General features: G+C 51.1%; 1 protein-coding gene across 7 annotated transcripts; it reads left to right on the top strand.

The window, feature by feature from the left end:
* The first annotated feature begins 6,047 nt into the window (after nt 1-6,047).
* PI16 (peptidase inhibitor 16) lies at nt 6,048-16,198 on the top strand. 7 transcript variants are annotated; one of them, NM_001266318.2, is given in 7 exon segments: nt 6,048-6,245; nt 10,484-10,705; nt 12,792-12,901; nt 13,227-13,315; nt 14,288-14,980; nt 15,192-15,331; nt 15,755-16,191. In NM_001266318.2, coding segments are annotated over 6 exon segments (1,407 nt in total). In that variant the 5' UTR covers nt 6,048-6,074; the 3' UTR covers nt 15,314-15,331; nt 15,755-16,191.
* Nucleotides 16,199-17,319: the final 1,121 nt, after the last annotated feature.

Here is a 17,319-nt window from a genome sequence, read left to right as displayed (position 1 = left end):
CCAGCCCTGTGTTTCTTTTTCTTTCTTCCCTTCCTCCCTTCCTCCCTTCCTCCCTTCCTTCCCCTCTCCTTCCTTCCCTCCTTCCTTCCTCCCTCTCTCCCTCCCTCCCTTCTTGTCTCCCTTTCTCTCTCTCTCTCTCCCCTTCCTTCCCGCCCTCCCTTTCTTCCTTCCTTTCTTTCTTTTTTTTGTTTTTGAGATAGAGTCTCACTCTGTCGCCCAGGCTGGAGTGCAGTGGTGCAATCTCGGCTCACTGCAACCTCCGCCTCCTGGATTCAAGCGATTCTCCTGCCTCAGCTTCCCGAGTAGCTGGGACTACAGGTGTGTGCCACTACGCCCAGCTAATTTTTGTATTTTTAGTAGACACAGGGTTTCACCATGTTGGTTGGCCAGGATGGTCTCGATCTCTTGAGCTCGTGTCCTCCCCCAAAGTACTGGGATTACAGGTGTGAGCCACCACGCTCGGCCTTCTTTTCTTTCTCTCTCTCTCCTCTCTTCTCTCTTCTCTCTCTCTCTCTTTCTTTCTTTCTTCTCACTGGAGTCTTGCTCTGTTGCCCAGGCTGGAATGCAGTGGTGTGATCTCTGCAACCTCCGCCTCCCAGGTTCAAGTGATTCTCCTGCCTCAGCCTGCTGAGTAACTGGGCCCACAGGCACACACCACCACGCCTGGCTAATTTTTGTATTTTTTGTGAAGACGGGGTTTCGTCATGTTGGCCAGGCTGGTTTCCAATTCCTGACCTCAGGTGATCCGCCCACCTTGGCCTCCCAAAGTGCTAGGATTACAGGCATGAGCCACCGCGCCCGGCCACTAAGTCCCCTTATTTCTATCTCAAGCCCAAGTTGTCAGGAACTCACTGAGTTCTCCCATCTATGGAGGAAAGAGATCCATCTCATGGTTCTGCCACCTGAACACCCTGGGACAGCTGCCCAGGGGTCTGGGCTGTAGTCTAATCTGGTCAGTCTTCTTTCTTCCACTCAGATTTTTCTCAAATAACGTCCCTTTCTCCCCAGACTAATCCATTTTCCTGAATTCTTCTGATTCTCTTCCATACCTTGTTCCTCTCTACCCCCAAGTCTTTCTTCTCCCCTTTTCAGCTACCCATTTATTTCCATATTCATTGTAAATACAGTTATTCGAAGTCTTTTCCAGATTGTTCTATTATCTCAAGTTTCGGGAACAGAAATTCTCCTATTGTGATGTATGCTGTCTGTCTGTTGCTCATGGTGACTCAGTTCCTGATGCGTTTGATACTTTCTGATTGTGAGCTAAAGTCGGATTTTTTTTTTTTTCTCATGGTGGCTCAAGTGGCCTGGGTTGTGAAGCCTCCCTCCAGACACAATTTTTCCTTTGTCACTGTACTCCGGGCCAATTTAAGAAATCCTGTTTTTGTGGTGATGGTCGTTACTGTGGTAAAATATAGAACATAAAATTTACCATCTTACCCATGTTTAAGTGTCCAGTTCAGTGGTATTAAGTATGAATATTCAAAGTGTTGTCACCATCACCACCATCCATCAACAGAACTTGTTCCTCTTCCGAAACCAAACCTCTACACCCACTAAACACTAACTCCCTATTCTCTCCTTCCTCCAGCCCCCGGCAATCACCATTCTATTTTCTGTCTCTATAAATTTGCCTACTCTAGGTACTGCATATAAGTGGGATCATGTAAGATTTGTTCTTTCGTGTCTGGCTTAGTTCACTTAGCCTAATGTCTTCAAAGTTCATCCATGTTGTAATATGTGTCAGAATTTCCTTCCTTTTTAAGACAAAATAATATTCCATTGTATATGTGATCGTACATTTTGTGTATACTACTCTATTCATTCATTCATTGATGAACATTTGGGTTGTTTCCACCTTTTGGCTATTGTGACTAATGCTACTATCAACACTGGTGTAGAAATATATTTGTTTGAGTCTCTGCTTTTTTTTTTTTTTTTTTTTTTTAAGACGGAGTTTCGCTCTTGTTGCCCAGGCTGAAGTGCAATGGCACAATCTCGGCTCACCGCAACCTCCGCCTGCTGGGTTCAAGCGACTCTCCTGCCTCAGCCTCCCGAGTAGCTGGGATTACAGGCATGTGTCACCACGCCCAGCTAATTTTGTGTTTTTAGTAAAATCCATGTTGGTCAGGCTGGTCTCGAACTCCCAACCTCAGGTGATCCGCCCGCCTCGGGTTCCCAAAATGCTGGGATTACAGGCGTGAGCCACCGTGCCTGGTTGAGTCTTTGGGTATATACCCAGAAGTGAAATTTCTACCTCATATAGTAATTCTGTGTTTAATTTTTTGAGACACCATCACACTGTCTTCCACAGTGGCTGCACCTTTTATATTCCCAGAAGCAATGTACAAGGGTTTCAATTTCTCCATATCCTTGTCAACACTTGCTATTTTCTGTTTTGTTTTGTTTCTTAATGATAGCCATCCTAATGAGTGTGAAGTGGTATTTCACTGTGGTTTGATTTGCATTTCCCTAATGGTAAGTGATGTTGATCATCTTTTCATGTGCTAATTGGCCACTTGTATATCTTCTTTGGAAAAATGTCTTTCAACAATGAATAACTGCATGAATAATTGAAAAAGTAAACAGTGAATTTTCAAGTCCTTTGCCTATTTAATCAATTTTTTTTTTTCTTGAGACAGGCTCTCCCGCTATTGCCCAGGATGGAGTGCAGTGGTGCGATCTTGGCTCTCTGCAGACTTGACCTCCTGGGCCAAAGCAATTTTCCCACCTCAGCCTCCCTAGTAGCTGGGACTACAGGTGCATGCCACCATGCCCAGCTGATTTTTGTATTTTTTGTAGAGATGAGGTTTCACCTTGTTGCCCAGGCTGATCTTGAACTCCTGGTCTCAAGCGATCGGCCCGCCTCAGCCTCCCAAACTGCTGGGATTACAAAGTGCTGAGCCACTGAATCAACTTCAAATTGTTTTTGTTGTTGTTGTTTTAAAATATATTTTATATTTTAAAAATATATCCTATATATTGGCCAGGTGTGGTGGTTCATGCCTATAATCCCAGCACTTTGGGAGGCCGAGGCGGGCAGATCACTTGAGGTCAGGAGTTCAAGACCAGCCTTGCCAACATGGTAAAACCCTGTCTCTACTAAAAATACAAAACTTAGCCAGTTGTGGTGGCGCACATCTGCAGTCTCAGCTACTTGGGAGGCTGAGGTGGGAGAACCACTTGAACCCGGGAGGCAGAGGTTGCAGTAGCCAAGATCACGTGACTGCACTCCAACCTGGGTGACAGAGCGAGACCCTGTCTCAAAAATTTTTTCCCATTTCTTGGGAAATTGTGTCCTTTTTTTTTTTTTTTTTTTTTTTTTGAGACTCTGTCATCTAGGCTGGAATGCAGTGGCTGGATCTCGGCTCACTGCAACCTCTGCCTCCCAGGTTCAAGCAATTCTCCTGCCTCAGCCTCCCGAGTAGCTGGGCTTACAGGTGCCCGCCACCACACCCAGCTAATTTTTGTATACTTAGTAGAGATGGGGTTTCACCATGTTGGCCCAGCTGGTCTCAAACTCTTGACCTCAAGTGATTCACCCACCTTGGCCTCTCGAAGTGCTGGGATTACAGGCGTGAGCCACCACGCTCGGCCCCCGAAAGTTCTTAATTGTAATGAAGTCCAGTTTATTTTTTGTTTTGTTGCCTATACTTTTGGTGTCATGTCCAAGAAATCCTTGCCACATCCAATGCCAGGAAGTCCCTCTTATATTTTCTTCTAAGAGTTTTGTAGTTTTAGCTTTTATGTTTCTGTCTTTAATCCATTTTGGAGTTAATTTTTTAATATACTTAAGGTAAAGTATATTTTTTTATATATACTTAAGGTAAAGATTCTACTTCAGTATTTTGCGTGTGGAAGTCCGGTTTTCTAAGTCTTCTTGAAAAGACTTGCCTTTCCCTCACTAAATGGTCTTGGGACCCTTGTCTAAAATCATTTGACCATATGTGTAAGAGTTTATTTCTGGGCTATTCTATTCCATTAGTCTAAATGTCTGTCTTTATACTAATACCACACTATTTTAATTATTGTAGATTTGTGGTTACATATTAAAATCAGAAACTGTAAGACTTCCAATTTTGTTCTTTTTCAAGATTGTTTTGACTATTTGGGGTCCTTTGAGATTCCATATAAATTTTAGGATGGATTTTTCTGTTTCTATAAAAATATTATGATTTGCATTTCAATAGGGATTGCATTGAATCTGTAGATTGCATCAGGCAACATTGACACCTTAGCAATATCAAGTCTTCTAATCCATGAATATAGGATGTCTTTCCATTTATTTGTGTCTTCTTTCACTTTGGCAACATTTTGTGATTTTCAGTGTACAAGTCTTTTGCTTCCTTGGTTAAGTTTATTGCTAAGGGCCAGGTGCAGTGGCTTACACCTGTAATCCCAGCACTTTGGGAGGCCGAGGCAGACGGATCACGAGGTCAAGAGATCAAGACCATCTGGCCAACATGGTGAAACCCCGTCTCTACTAAAAATACAAAAATTAGCTGGGCATATTGGCAGGAACCTGTAGTCCCAGCTGCTCGGGAGGCTGAAGCAGGAGAATCACCTGAACCCGGAAGGTGGAGGTTGCAGTGAGCCGAGATCGCGCCACTGCACTCCAGCCTGGGCAACACAGCCAGACCCCGTCTCAAAAAAAAAAAAAAAAGTTTATTGGTAATACTTTTATTCTTTTTAATTGCTTTTATAAATGAAATTGTTTTCTTAGTTTCCTTTTTGGATTTTTCATTATTAGTGTATAGAAACAACTAATTTCTATGTGTTAATTTTGTATCCTGCAACTTTGCTGACTTTATTAATTCTAATAAGTGTGTGTGTGTGTGTGTGTGTGTGTAATCCATCTTGGTTTTATGTTTACTTTTACCTGGAGACTCAGGCAGGGACAGGTTTTCTTGTCATCTTCCAAAGCCAGTGGGTAGGCTTTTTCTAGCTCCCTATTCATTGAGGAAGCAGGCTTCAAGGATCCCAGCTGTCTTCAAGAGTACTGGTTTCAGCTTCCTGCTTCATGAAGGCCAAGGCCTAGGTCATGGCCCCTGCAAGGTCAAGGTCATTATAATGCCAGCACCTGGCTGCTAAGCCTATTTCCCTTCCAATACCCTCCCTTCAGAGCTCCTGGTGCATCAGCTCGTTCAACCTCCTGCTTTTCTGCTCTCTCTTGATTTAAGAAACAGACACATTATATTTCTACGTATTCAGAGCACAGGAGTCCCAGCATCCCACTTCCAAATGAGCATGTCAAGCACCTGCATTCAGAGAAGACACCTGGAAGGCAAAATGTTGCCATAGTGAAAGGCCTTATTCCCGAATACAGGTAGAGTGGGGAAGACCTTGGCCCCTTCCCACACAGGCAAGAGTGTTGCCTCCCCATGGGGCTGGTAGCCTGCTAAGGCCCAAGCCACATGGGTGGGTTGTCTACTGTTACTGAGGGCCTACTCTGTGCCATATACCATACTAGGTGCTTTACATACATTATATGTCATTGAATCTTCCCTCCAGTCCTATGAGGTAGGTACTATTATTGTCGCTGATTCACTTGAGAAAGCTGCCAAAACACAGATAACAAGGGGCAGAACCAGGATTCTGATTCAGGTTGGCTCAGCCTTTTATCAAATACATGTAGTCTTCCTCTGTCCTTTCAAAAGCCTATAGCTTCCTCATCTTGTCCACTCCTCTGCGGGTAGGGTCTGTGGTTTCCTTTCTCTTATCTATCCTCAACACACAGTGGGTGTGACCTGGGTGCAACCAGTCACAGCTCTGCAGAGGTTACTATGATTTTGCCCCTGAAGGATCTGTCCACAACTTAGGAACTCTAACAGCTTTTGGCCTGAGCCCCCGTTACCGAGAGAAAGGAGCTTTTTGCCAAGGACTCCAAGGGGAGTGCACTTGATGCTGGTCGGGACCCAAGGCACCCAGCCCTCCCTGAGACATTGTGTGAGTCGGGCTGGGCCTCAGACACAGCCCCCACTGCCCCACCCCAGCCAGGGTGGTGCTTGTGTGGGAAGGACTTTAAATCCAGCTGCCAGACCCCTGCACGGGAGAAGGAGAGACGGCTGGCCACCATGCACGGCTCCTGCAGTTTCCTGATGCTTCTGCTGCCGCTGCTGCTAGTGCTGGTGGCCACCACAGGCCCCGCTGGAGCCCTCACAGATGAGGAGAAACGTCTGATGCTGGAGCTGCACAACCTCTACCGGGCCCAGGTATCCCCACCAGCCTCAGACATGCTGCACATGGTAAGTGTGGCCACGGCGCTTGCTGGCTGGGATAGAAGGGGTGCTGGCCAGGGTCTGTCACCAGGCCCTCTTACCCTGCTCCACATGCTGAAGCTATTTCAGAATTCTTCTCCTTTCTCTGGTCAGTGACAGAGTCCCTGAGTCCCTGACATTATGTTACATTACTTTTAATGGCAAAAACCACAATTACTTTTGCACCCGCCTAACAAAATTCACAGGCCCCTATAAGCAACCTCATAATACAGATGAGGAAAGTGAGGCTCAGAGGGACTTGCTGGGGTCACACAGCTGGTAGAGCCAGACCCAAAACCCTGGCTTCCCACTCCAATGACCTTTCCCCAGCACTTCCTCAAATGCATGTGCCCTCGGTGGGGGAACCCGGGAAGTTCTTAACACCTTTGTGAAAACGGTCTTTCATATGCCTGCCAAGAAGAGGACAAGAGGAAGCAGGGCAGCAGGATGGGCATGGGCACCTGGGGTAGGATGCAGGTGCTAAGGAGGTAGGTGACAGCAGGATCCAGAAGCAGAGAGGGCTCTGGATCACACAGTCCGAATTCTGTCTTGGTCGCCTACAAAACCTGTGATTCGAGGCAAGTCCTGTAACCTTGCCGATCCCGTGTCTCATCTGTAAAAGGCGGTCAGAATTAGAGCTATGTATATACCAGTGCGGACTGAATCTCACAGATATCATACTGAATGGGGAGGAAATAAAATCTCTAAAAAATACACAGTAGGGTCTCTTTACATGAAGTCTGAAGACATGTAAAAATACTATTTATGTCCGGTGAAACACGCAGATGTAGTAAACATACATGTGCATGCACACAGGAGACAGAGCCAGATTTAGGGCTGGTTACTTCTCTTAGGAAGAGCTATTTATGGCAGGGTGAGAGGCGGGCTGTCTATATGCAGGATTAAAGGAGATAAAGTGAGAAATTCACCCCCTTCCTGCCCTCCCTGAGGGCTGAACTAGCCTGTCCCCTCCACCCACCCTCAGATGGCTGGGGAGGTTGCTGGGCAGTGTTTAGGGATCAGGGACCCCTGGAGCTGGTGCCTCAGAGAACAGATGCTCCTTGGGGAACACAACAGTGAGCCTGGGGCCCCAAACCTAAGTTCTAACCTCAGTCCCATGTGATCTGACTGAATTAACTCTGGGTGGACCCCTTTCCCTTCAAAGGCCTCTGTTTCCGGATGGAAACATGGGCTGGCGATCCCTGTCCTGGGCGTCAGACAGGATGACATGTGAGAAAGATCTAGGAAGAGCTCTGCACACACACCCAGCACTGCCGTTCACAGCTGTGCCAGCCTGGGCATCCAGGAAAGGTAGACAACAAACCAGGAGTCGCAGACGCAGCTCTGTCAACAGCGCGCTGATTGAGGCCTGTGACTCATGGTTGGGCTTCAGTTTCCCCACCTGTAGATCCCTGATGCCTACAGTCTTGCTGGCTGAGATGGGGGCCACACAGGCTGGGAGCCACTTCTCAGACAGAGGTGCACCTTGGAGCGGGCCAACATTCTGGGAGGCAGTTGGGATACTGAGGGGATATGCTGCTGCCTAATGGGGAGTGTTTTGAGGAGGAGGAGATGAGGCTGGGGCTGGGATGCCAGGAAACATTCAGGAGAAGACTCAGGTTCAACCTCAGTAGTGACGAGGGCAGGGACTCTGCAGCCAAATGGCCTGAGTTCAAATCTTGCCTTTGTTACTTATTAGCTTTGTGACCTTGGCTAAACTCTCGGTGCCTTGGTCTCCTCATCTGTAAAATGGGGATGATAACAGTGGAATAATTCCCTTGTAGCTATGGTAGTTGTAGGGTTAAATGAGTGAATATGTGTAAAGCACTCAGAAGAATGCCTGGCACACAGTAAGTGCTCAATAAGTGTCTGATTAACACAAAAGAGGGAATGGATCCAGGGTGAGCCAGGTGGGGGTTATCATGAACGCTTCTCTCTCAGCCTCCAGGTCTAATCAGTACCAGTTTTGCCCCCTTGAAGGTTCAATTGTCCTTGAAATCTAACCCTTCCTCCTACCCCCTTCTCTTTTTGGCACAACCCTGGTTCAGGGTTCTTTCATTCTTGAACCCAAGGACTCCTAGGATAGCCCCTACCTGTTCCCCAGCTTCTGGCCTCTGCTGTCAGAATGAATAATCCAACACATGGGCCTGACCCTGCTCAAAATCCTTCAGTGGCTCCCACAGCTCCCTACTGCCTCAGGATAAAGCTCCGGCTCCTAACTGAGAAGGCTCTGTGTGTTCTGGCCCCTGCCTATCGCTCCATCCTCCTCTTCCGCTTGCCCTTTGTTCTTCTGTAACCTGAACAGCTTGTCTTTTCCCAGCCAAAATGTTTCCCAGCTTCATGCCTTTGCTGATGTGTGCCTTCTGATTAGGACGCCTCTCCCCCCAGCTGGCTAATGCCTCATCTTTTAACACTTAGCTTGGTGTCTCCCTCTCCACCTTTGGCTGGGCTAGATGGACCTCTTTGGTGCCCCTATAGTACTTGTTGCACATCTGTCATTTACCGTGTGGTGGCCCAAATGATTTTTCTGTCAATGGAAGCTTGGGCTTCTTGGTTCCTGCTGTTGTACCAGGGCTGACACAATGCCCAGGACTGTTGAATGAATGAATGAACGAGTGAATGAATGAATGAATGAATGAATGAATAAATGGGCTTGCTTCTAGATGGTGACCATGTGGCCAATGTGGGTGGATGCTGAGAGTCTTACAACTCCACAGGGGGCTCTGGATGACTGACTGAGAATCCTTAAGACCAAACCAATGACGCTAATGGTGGGGCTCCAGGTATTTTGTCAGAATGGAAATTACAGGCAGACTCTGTAGGGGGAGACTGCTTTAAGCAGGGCCCTATCTCAGTCATCAATAGTTGACAAGTATCTGTTGAGCACCTACTATGTGCTAGTACTGCACCAGACACTGGAAATCCATCCATACCCTATCCTGACGGCACTTACAGTCCAGCCTGGCACCTCACAGGTCATCTCAGACACCCTGACTCTGGTCGCCAGCACCCTGCCCCTTTCCCACTCCCAATCTCCCACTGTTGCCAGAGTTGAGAGAATCTCAGGGACCAGTGATTCAGGACAAAAATGTCCAGAGAGGGAAAGATACTCACCCAAGGTCACAGCTGTGGAGCCATCCCAGCCAGGTGCACCCATCCCCATGCCAGGCAGCGGCTCCTGAAAGCCTTGAGCGGGTGGGGAGTGGGTGTGGCCACACAGCCACCTCCCCTCAGGGTCACCCAAGCTCTTGGCGCTTTATGGGCTGTCTGGCTCCCACAGCTGGCTGGGCCCCCATAGGGTGGAGCAAAAGCTGCCTCCAGGCCATGGATTTCCAGGAGAAGCCAAGGACAGCATTTAATGGGATCCAGGCTTCCCCTCCTCAATCCTTTGGGTTGGATGCCTTGTTAATCCCTCTTCCCACCCACACTCGGCCTGCCTCTCAGCCAGGGACACAATATCAGAGGCCCTGAACCTCAAATTTCCCCTCCCACCATCTCACCTGAGGTCCCCACTGGAGAACACTGTCAATGGGGTTGACGGTGGGTTACCAAGGCTCTGAAAGTAGGCCCCTTGGTGAGAGGCCTGTGACATTCAGTGTCACCTACAGTCACTTAATTTTCTTGGAGAAAGGGGGTTGCCATTGACAAGGGTTGGGAGCAGTTAGGAACAGCACTGGGGAGGGAGCCTGCAGAGGGTAAAGGCATGGGGGCTGGGTGTCCCAAGGGGAGGGTGGGGGCTTAGAGGGAGAGGAAGGTGCCAGCCCTCAAGTCAGGTTCCTGGTTGAGTGGGGGTGAAATGGGCTGAATAAACAACCCAGCCCCTCAACATCGATCTCACCAGACATCCTGTGCTCTTCAGAGAAGTTCAAGGAGGCCTGGGAGGTAGGCAGGGGCATGTGTGGCCACTTTTTTCACATGAGGCTTTTTATGTGACACTGTCACCAACACCACCTCATCCACTCTTCTCAGCCCTCTGAGGGTGCAGAAAGGTTAGACAATCCGTGCAGTCACACAGCTGGTGAACGGTCCGGCTCCACGGCCTGGGGTGGCGGCCTCCACCTCCCCACAGAAGCCCACCCAGAGCTGAGACCTGTTCCAGGCCATGCCCAAGAGTCACCCCGCTAAGGAGGTGCCGGAAGGGTTTCCCCACGACTTCCTCGACCTTTTGCTTGGTCCCCACAGCATCTGTGGGCATCCTCACCTCCCTTCTCTCACCTGCCCTGCAGAGATGGGACGAGGAGCTGGCCGCCTTCGCCAAGGCCTACGCACGGCAGTGCGTGTGGGGCCACAACAAGGACCGCGGGCGGCGCGGCGAGAATCTGTTCGCCATCACCGACGAGGGCCTGGACGTGCCGCTGGCCATGGAGGAGTGGCACCACGAGCGCGAGCACTACAACCTCAGCGCCGCCACCTGCAGCCCGGGCCAGATGTGCGGCCACTACACGCAGGTGTGGGCAAGGCGGGCGGGGCAGGGCGGAGCCTCGCGGCGTGGGGGTGGGGCCACGTGCTCCGTGGGCGGGGCCACCTCTGCCTTCACCGTTCCTTAGCGTCCTCGCTACAAGAGGCGGGCCTCACTCCAAGTCCCCTCAGATACTTTGCAAATCTTGTCCTCTCACTGCAGCTAATACGCTGTCTAAGCCTCTGACGGAGTCGGCTTCTCTACAGTCTTTTGAAAACCTAGGCCGCTAGGCCAGGCGCGGTAGCTCACGCTTGTAATCCCAGCAATTTGGGAGGCCGAGCTGGGAGGATCGCTTGAGGCCAGGAGTTGGAGACCAGCCTGGGCAACATGGCGAGATCCCTGTCCCTACAAAAAAATACAAAAAACTTTGCTGGGCGCGGTGGCGCGCACCAGCTACTCTGGAGGCTGAGGTGGAAGGATCACTTCAGCCCGGGAGACTGAGGCTGCAGTGAGTCGTGATCACGCCCCTACACTCCAGCCAGGGCAACAGAGGGAGGCCCTGTCTCAAAAAAAATAAAATAAATAAAAAGGGGTGGGGGCGGTGGGACATGTTAGGTGTCACAGAGCCAGTTTTATGGATCGTGGTTATTGACCTAGGCAATACTGTACGGTGCTCCAAGTGGTCCTGCCCCTCTTGCCCCAGATAGTGCAGGGCTGTTTGCCCCAGCAGCAGATAGTCCCTTAACTTCTCTCTGTGGCTCCTTCGCATTTATTATGGTGTCTAATTTGCTACTTGTCATCTGCCAGGGACTAATAAAGCAAATAGACAATTTTGTCTAGTTTTTCTTTTGCATTTAACAATTATACGTAACGATGAACAGCAAATTGTGGCTGAATGAAGGCTTCAGGGAGATTTCTGATAGAATTTCCTGCTCCCCAATCACACTTTGCTCCTGTCTGGATTCTCACTGCATTTTGAAAGTTTGGGCTTGCAGATAAGATGTGTGTGTGTGTGTGTGTGTGTGTGTGTGTGTGTGTGTGTGTGTGTAGGGGAATTAACATTAGTGTAACTGAATTATTTTTTCTCCTCCCAGTGCTTATGTGTTGTACAAATAGTAACATGACAAACAATTAAAAGAAAAGAAAAGGAACCAACCATCTTCCCACCCACACCCACCAATTCCATTTCTTTTTCATGGTATTTTTAGTCTTCATCTTTTTTTTTTTTTTTTTTTAGTCTTCATCTTTAGGGAGGAAATCCCAGCAGCACCCACCCAGGTCAGAAAGTTGTGAGGGCCCAGCACCCTTCCTGGCCCTTTCCCTCTGGATCCTGCCACCCCTCCCTCTCCCTCCACCCTCACCCACTTGCTTGTGCAGGGATTGTTATCAGGACCCAGCAGGGAGTAAGTCAGCGCAGCTCCACCCCAGCTTTCTCTGGGGCTGAGGGTGCATGTACTCTGGAGTTGTTTCTGCCCAGAAGGTGTTCAACACTGAGGAGACCTTCAGCTGATTTCAGCAGAGATTCCTGGGCAGATTGGGCCTAGAACCAGCAAGGAAAGGCTGCTGGTCTCACCCCATGGCAGCACACAAATGTTGTTGGATTTTTTGTTTGATAAAGACAGAAGTCATTCTAGCAGCTAAGAGACCCACACTGAGAAACAACCAGAACAGGTCCTGCTCACCTGTGATTTGGGGGAAGTTCCACTTTCAAAATGGCTCCTCCTGCTCCCCACCTTGGACTTTCCTTGTTGCTGAGGTCTAAAATTCTACCATTTGAGATTCTTTCCTTTGCATATACCCTTCACTTAAAATGCAAGGGCCTCCAGGAAGAGCCCACAGAAAAAATTAATGAGGGTGTATCATAGTCCTGGAGCTGAGGGAAGGTTTTGAGAGGAAAAGAGGCCTGGCAAAGTGGTATGTGTGGTTAGCAGAGGAGAGTAGACCGTTAGGGACAAACTCCCCCATCCCTCCCCCTGGTCAGAGTTTTGTCCTGAACCTGCATGGCTTTGGGAACATGAACGTCACAGGCTATAGGGTGCCTCTTCTCCCCACCCCTGTAAGGGGTGTAGTGGGATGCCAGGAAGGCACCATGCCACCTCGCATGGGGCTGAGCTGCTAGGTTTGCCCTCCTTCAGGTGGTTTGGGCCAAGACAGAGAGGATCGGCTGCGGTTCCCACTTCTGTGAGAAGCTCCAGGGTGTTGAGGAAACCAACATCGAATTACTGGTGTGCAACTATGAGCCCCCGTGAGTGCTGGGGGGAACCCTGGAGATGGAGAGGGGGAAGGCACAGGCAGAGCCCAGGGGAAGGCAGAGTTGGCCACAGCCTGAGGGAGTGGGAGAAGAGGGGTCAGTCTGCAGCTATACCATCCAGGGAGCTGTGAAGGCTCCGATGGTGGTCTGCTCTCATCGGCCAGAGAGGGCCAGGAGGAGCCCAAGATCGCCTAGCAAGTCAGTGGCTGGCAGTCAGGAGACCCAAGGGCACGTCCAGAGTAGATGTGTGTATAGGAGTTGGGGAGAGGGTTGGGAGAGGTCGACCCCCTCCCCTCAGCATCCTCCTGACCTCCTGTAGGGGGAACGTGAAGGGGAAACGGCCCTACCAGGAGGGGACTCCGTGCTCCCAATGTCCCTCTGGCTATCGCTGCAAGAACTCCCTCTGTGGTGAGTCCACGGGTGGATGGGTAGGGGCGGGGAGTGTGGAAGGGATGCGATGCAGACTGGATGGTCTAAGAGCCTCCCTGGACTGAGCGGGACGTGGGCAGGGGAGGGGCCGGGCGGGATGCGACCACCGGGGGTCCCTGGCAGCTCCCTTAGCCCTCCACACGCAGCCACTTTGGCGCCCTGTCGTTCCAAGTGGCCGGATTTCAACCCTTCAAAGGGAGGATGTTAGAAAGTCTGGCGGCTTCGGGGGGCCCGCGTGAGGTGGACGTGGCCAATCGTTAGGGTCTTGAGGAGCGGGCGGGGCCAGGCCGGGGGGCATGGTCAGAGGGCTTCAAGAGGGAGGGGCCGGCCTTGCCGGAGCCGTGGGAGGGACCGGGATCCCGCTGGAGAAGTACCCTGAAAAAGGGCAAGTACGAATGTAGAGAGACTTGGACCAGGAGGTGGAGAGAGGAGCAACTGTGTCAATCACCAGAAGTAGCGTTTCGTTTCTTTTCTTTTCTTTTCTTTTCTTTTCTATTTTTTTTTTCCTTTTTAACAGAGTTTTGCTCTTGTTGCCCAGACTGGAGTGCAATGGCTCGATCTCTGCTCACCTGCAACCTCTGCCTCCCGGGTTCAAGCAATTCTCCTGCCTCAGCCTCCCAAGTAGCTGGGATTACAAGCGCCCGCCACCACACCCGGCTAATTTTGTACTTTTAGTAGAGATGGGGTTTCTCCATATTGGTCAGGCTGGTCTCAAACTCCTGACCTCAGGTGATCCGCCTGCCTCAGCCTCCCAAAGTACTGGGATTACAGGCGTGAGCCACTGCGCCTGGCTTGTAACTTTTATTTTCAATGAGGGGCATATCCACTGGAGAAGTGTGTGTGTTTGTGTGTCCTAGTAGGACATTTGATCGGGTCGCTTGGTTTGCGGTGTAGTGAGAGATGTGAGGTCCTGCTTGCAGCACTCAGGCCAGTTCTCCTCTGTCTTATCAGAACCCATCGGAAGCCCAGAAGACGCCCAGGATTTGCCTTACCTGGTAACTGAGGCCCCATCCTTCCTGGCAACTGAAGCCTCAGACTCTAGGAAAATGGGTACTCCTTCCCTAGCAACGGGGATTCCGGCTTTCTTGGTAACAGAGGTCTCAGGTTCCCTGGCAACCAAGGCTCTGCCTGCTGTGGAAACCCAGGCCCCAACTTCCTTAGCAACAAAAGACCCGCCCTCCATGGCAACAGAGGCTCCACCTTCTGTAACAACTGAGGTGCCTTCCATTTTGGCATCCCACAGCCTGCCCTCCTTGGATGAGGAGCCAGTTACCTTCCCGGAATCGACCCATGTTCCTATCCCAAAATCAGCAGACAAAGTGACAGACAAAACAAAAGTGCCCTTCAGGAGCCCAGAGAACTCTCTGGACCCCAAGATGTCCCTGACAGGGGCAAGGGAGCTCCTACCCCATGCCCAGGAGGAGGCTGAGGCTGAGGCTGAGGGAGAGGCTGAGGCTGAGTTGCCTCCTTCCAGTGAGGTCTTGGCCTCAGTTTTTCCAGCCCAGGACAAGCCAGGTGAGCTGCAGGCCACACTGGACCACACGGGGCACACCTCCTCCAAGTCCCTGCCCAATTTCCCCAATACCTCTGCCACCGCTAATGCCATGGGTGGGCGTGCCCTGGCTCTGCAGTCATCCTTGCCAGGTAAGGCCCGTGGCATCGGTCCCACTCCCCTCCTGGCTCTGGAATGGCAGTGTCCTGCCCCAGCTGTAGGTGGTATGAGCACGGTGGGGCATGCGCCCTGTGAGGAGGAGCTTCCGCCCTGGCTGCTGCCCCACCTCCTTGCATGGTGGGGTGGGTGGGACGGCAGGCACAGCCGTCTCTAGGCTGAGGCAAAGCCTCTTTCTTCCCACAGGTGCAGAGGGCCCTGACAAGCCTAGCGTTGTGTCAGGGCTGAACCCAGGCCCTGGTCATGTGTGGGGCCCTCTCCTGGGACTACTGCTCCTGCTTCCCCTGATGTTGGCTGGAATCTTCTGAAGGGGATACCACTCAAAGGCAAGGCCTGGTGCGGGGGGCCCTGGCCTCATGTCCACCTAGATTGTCTTCCTCCAAGTAAGTGGCCACAGCTTCCTGGGCAGGTCCTGCTCTGTGGCCCAGCAGCCCCCCTTCACCCCAACTTCTGGCCAGATTCCAGGCCAGCACTCTTATCCTCCTGGGAGGCGTCTACAGGGGCAGCCCCTGGCACTGCCCCAGGAGTGCCTTGGATCTGGGTAGGCCCATCCCTCAGCTGGCTGCAGACTGTTCTGAGTGGTATTCACACGTACCCACTCTCAGGTTGTCCTGTGGCTATTAGCTTCTCTCCTAGACAGAGGATCTCAGGCTTCCCAGGAACCCCTGGGCCCCTTCCAGTCCCCTGGCCTCTTCCTTGAGCCATCTGAATCCAGGACTGTTCCCCAGAAGTGCCTCTTGCCTTCTCAGGGTGAAGAGGTCAGCTGTCCTCCTGTCATCTTCCCCACCCTGTCCCCAGCCCCTAAACAAGATGCTTCTTGGTTAAGGCCCTCTGGAAGGGAAAGGCTACGGGGCATGTGCCTCATCACACCATCCTGGAGGCACAAGGCCTGGCTGACTGCGAGCGCACGGGGCCGCCTGAGGACTGCACACCGGGCCCACACCTCTCCTGCCCCTCCCTCCTGAGTCCTGGGGGTGGGAGGATTTGAGGGAGCTCACTGCCTACCTGGCCTGGGGCTGTCTTGCCCACACGGTATGAGTGCTCTCCCTGAGTGCCTGTGTAGCTGGGGACGGGGATTGCAAGGGGCAGATGAAGGACAAGCCCCACTGGAGTGGGGTTCTGTGGGTGGGGAGGCAGGGACAAGGGAAGGAAAGCAACTCCTGACTCTCCAATAAAAACCAGTCCAACCTGTGGCAACTGTTCTTTCTCTTTCACATCCCCCTCCTCTAAAACACTCCATTTAGTGTCTCCTCTTTGGGACGCACCCTTCTTTTCCTTCCTATAACTCTCCCCTCCCCCTAATCACAGGCGGCCGCCAGGAAGGGGAAGAGCCAAAGGAAGGCCAAGGGTGCTGGACTGACTCTCCCAGCTTCAGGAGTCACCAGCGGGGCCTAGACGGGTTTGGAGCCCGGGATCAAAGCATGGCATGCGGCCTCTTCACAAGGGTGCTGCTGCCCAGGCCTGTCTGGGACACAAGGTCAGAAATGTACGTCAGGCAAGGCTCTGCTAGCCCCAGGTGCTTGGAAGAGTCCTAAGAAAGGGATCTGGAGTCCCAGACCCTCCCCAGGGGAGCACAGGAGGACCGTCCAGAGGTGCTGAGGATCAGAAAGGCACACATATGTTGGAGTAGCAGTGGTGGGTGACTGAGGGTGGCTTGGATGGTAGGGAGGGGCAGGGCAAGTCTCCAGACCACCACTGGAGGGTGAGCAGTCAAACAGGACACCACCCAAGTCAGGGCAGGGCTGGGAACCAACCTGTAACCAAGGAGGACACTTCCCTCTTTTACTTTTTTTTTTTTTTTTTGAGATAGAGTTTTGCTCTGTCACCCAGGCTAGGGTGAAGTGGCGCGATCTGGGCTCACTGCAACCGCCGCCCCCCAGGTTCAAGTGATTCTCCTGCCTCAGCCTCCCAAGTAGCTGGGATTATAGGCGCCTGCCAACACACCTGGCTAATTTTTGTATTTTTAGTAGAGACAGAGTTTGGTCAACAGCTGGTCTTGAACTCCTGACCTCAGGTGATCCACCCACCTCAGCTTCCCAAAGTGCTAGGATTACAGGCGTGAGCCACCACACCTAGCCTACTTAGTATGTTTTTTCCAGTTCTATTCAGATATAACTCATAACATAAAATTCACCCATTTAAAGTATGCAACTCAATGGTTTTTACTATATTCACAAGGTTGTGTAACCATCACAATTTTAGAACACTTTCATCACCCCCCCAAAAAAAACCCATACCCATTAGCAGTCACTCCCTATTTCCCTCCAACCTCCCCAGCCCCCATCAACCACTAATCTGTCTACATGGATTTGTC

Source organism: Macaca mulatta, chromosome 4, assembly GCF_049350105.2.
Source record: "Macaca mulatta isolate MMU2019108-1 chromosome 4, T2T-MMU8v2.0, whole genome shotgun sequence".
In the NCBI taxonomy this organism is placed as follows: domain Eukaryota; kingdom Metazoa; phylum Chordata; class Mammalia; order Primates; family Cercopithecidae; genus Macaca; species Macaca mulatta.
Note: the sequence above shows the minus strand (reverse complement) of the source record. Positions and strands in the feature narration are given on the sequence as shown.

Bases quoted from the DNA above. Each gene is read 5' to 3' on its own strand.
- PI16 (XM_077999085.1), top strand. From the start codon at position 6,075: ATGCACGGCTCCTGCAGTTTCCTGATGCTTCTGCTGCCGCTGCTGCTA. The intron at 13,316-14,287 runs GTGAGTCCACGG...CTGTCTTATCAG, and splicing joins CTGCAAGAACTCCCTCTGTG to AACCCATCGGAAGCCCAGAA. The intron at 14,852-15,191 runs GTGAGCTGCAGG...TTCTTCCCACAG, and splicing joins TCCAGCCCAGGACAAGCCAG to GTGCAGAGGGCCCTGACAAG.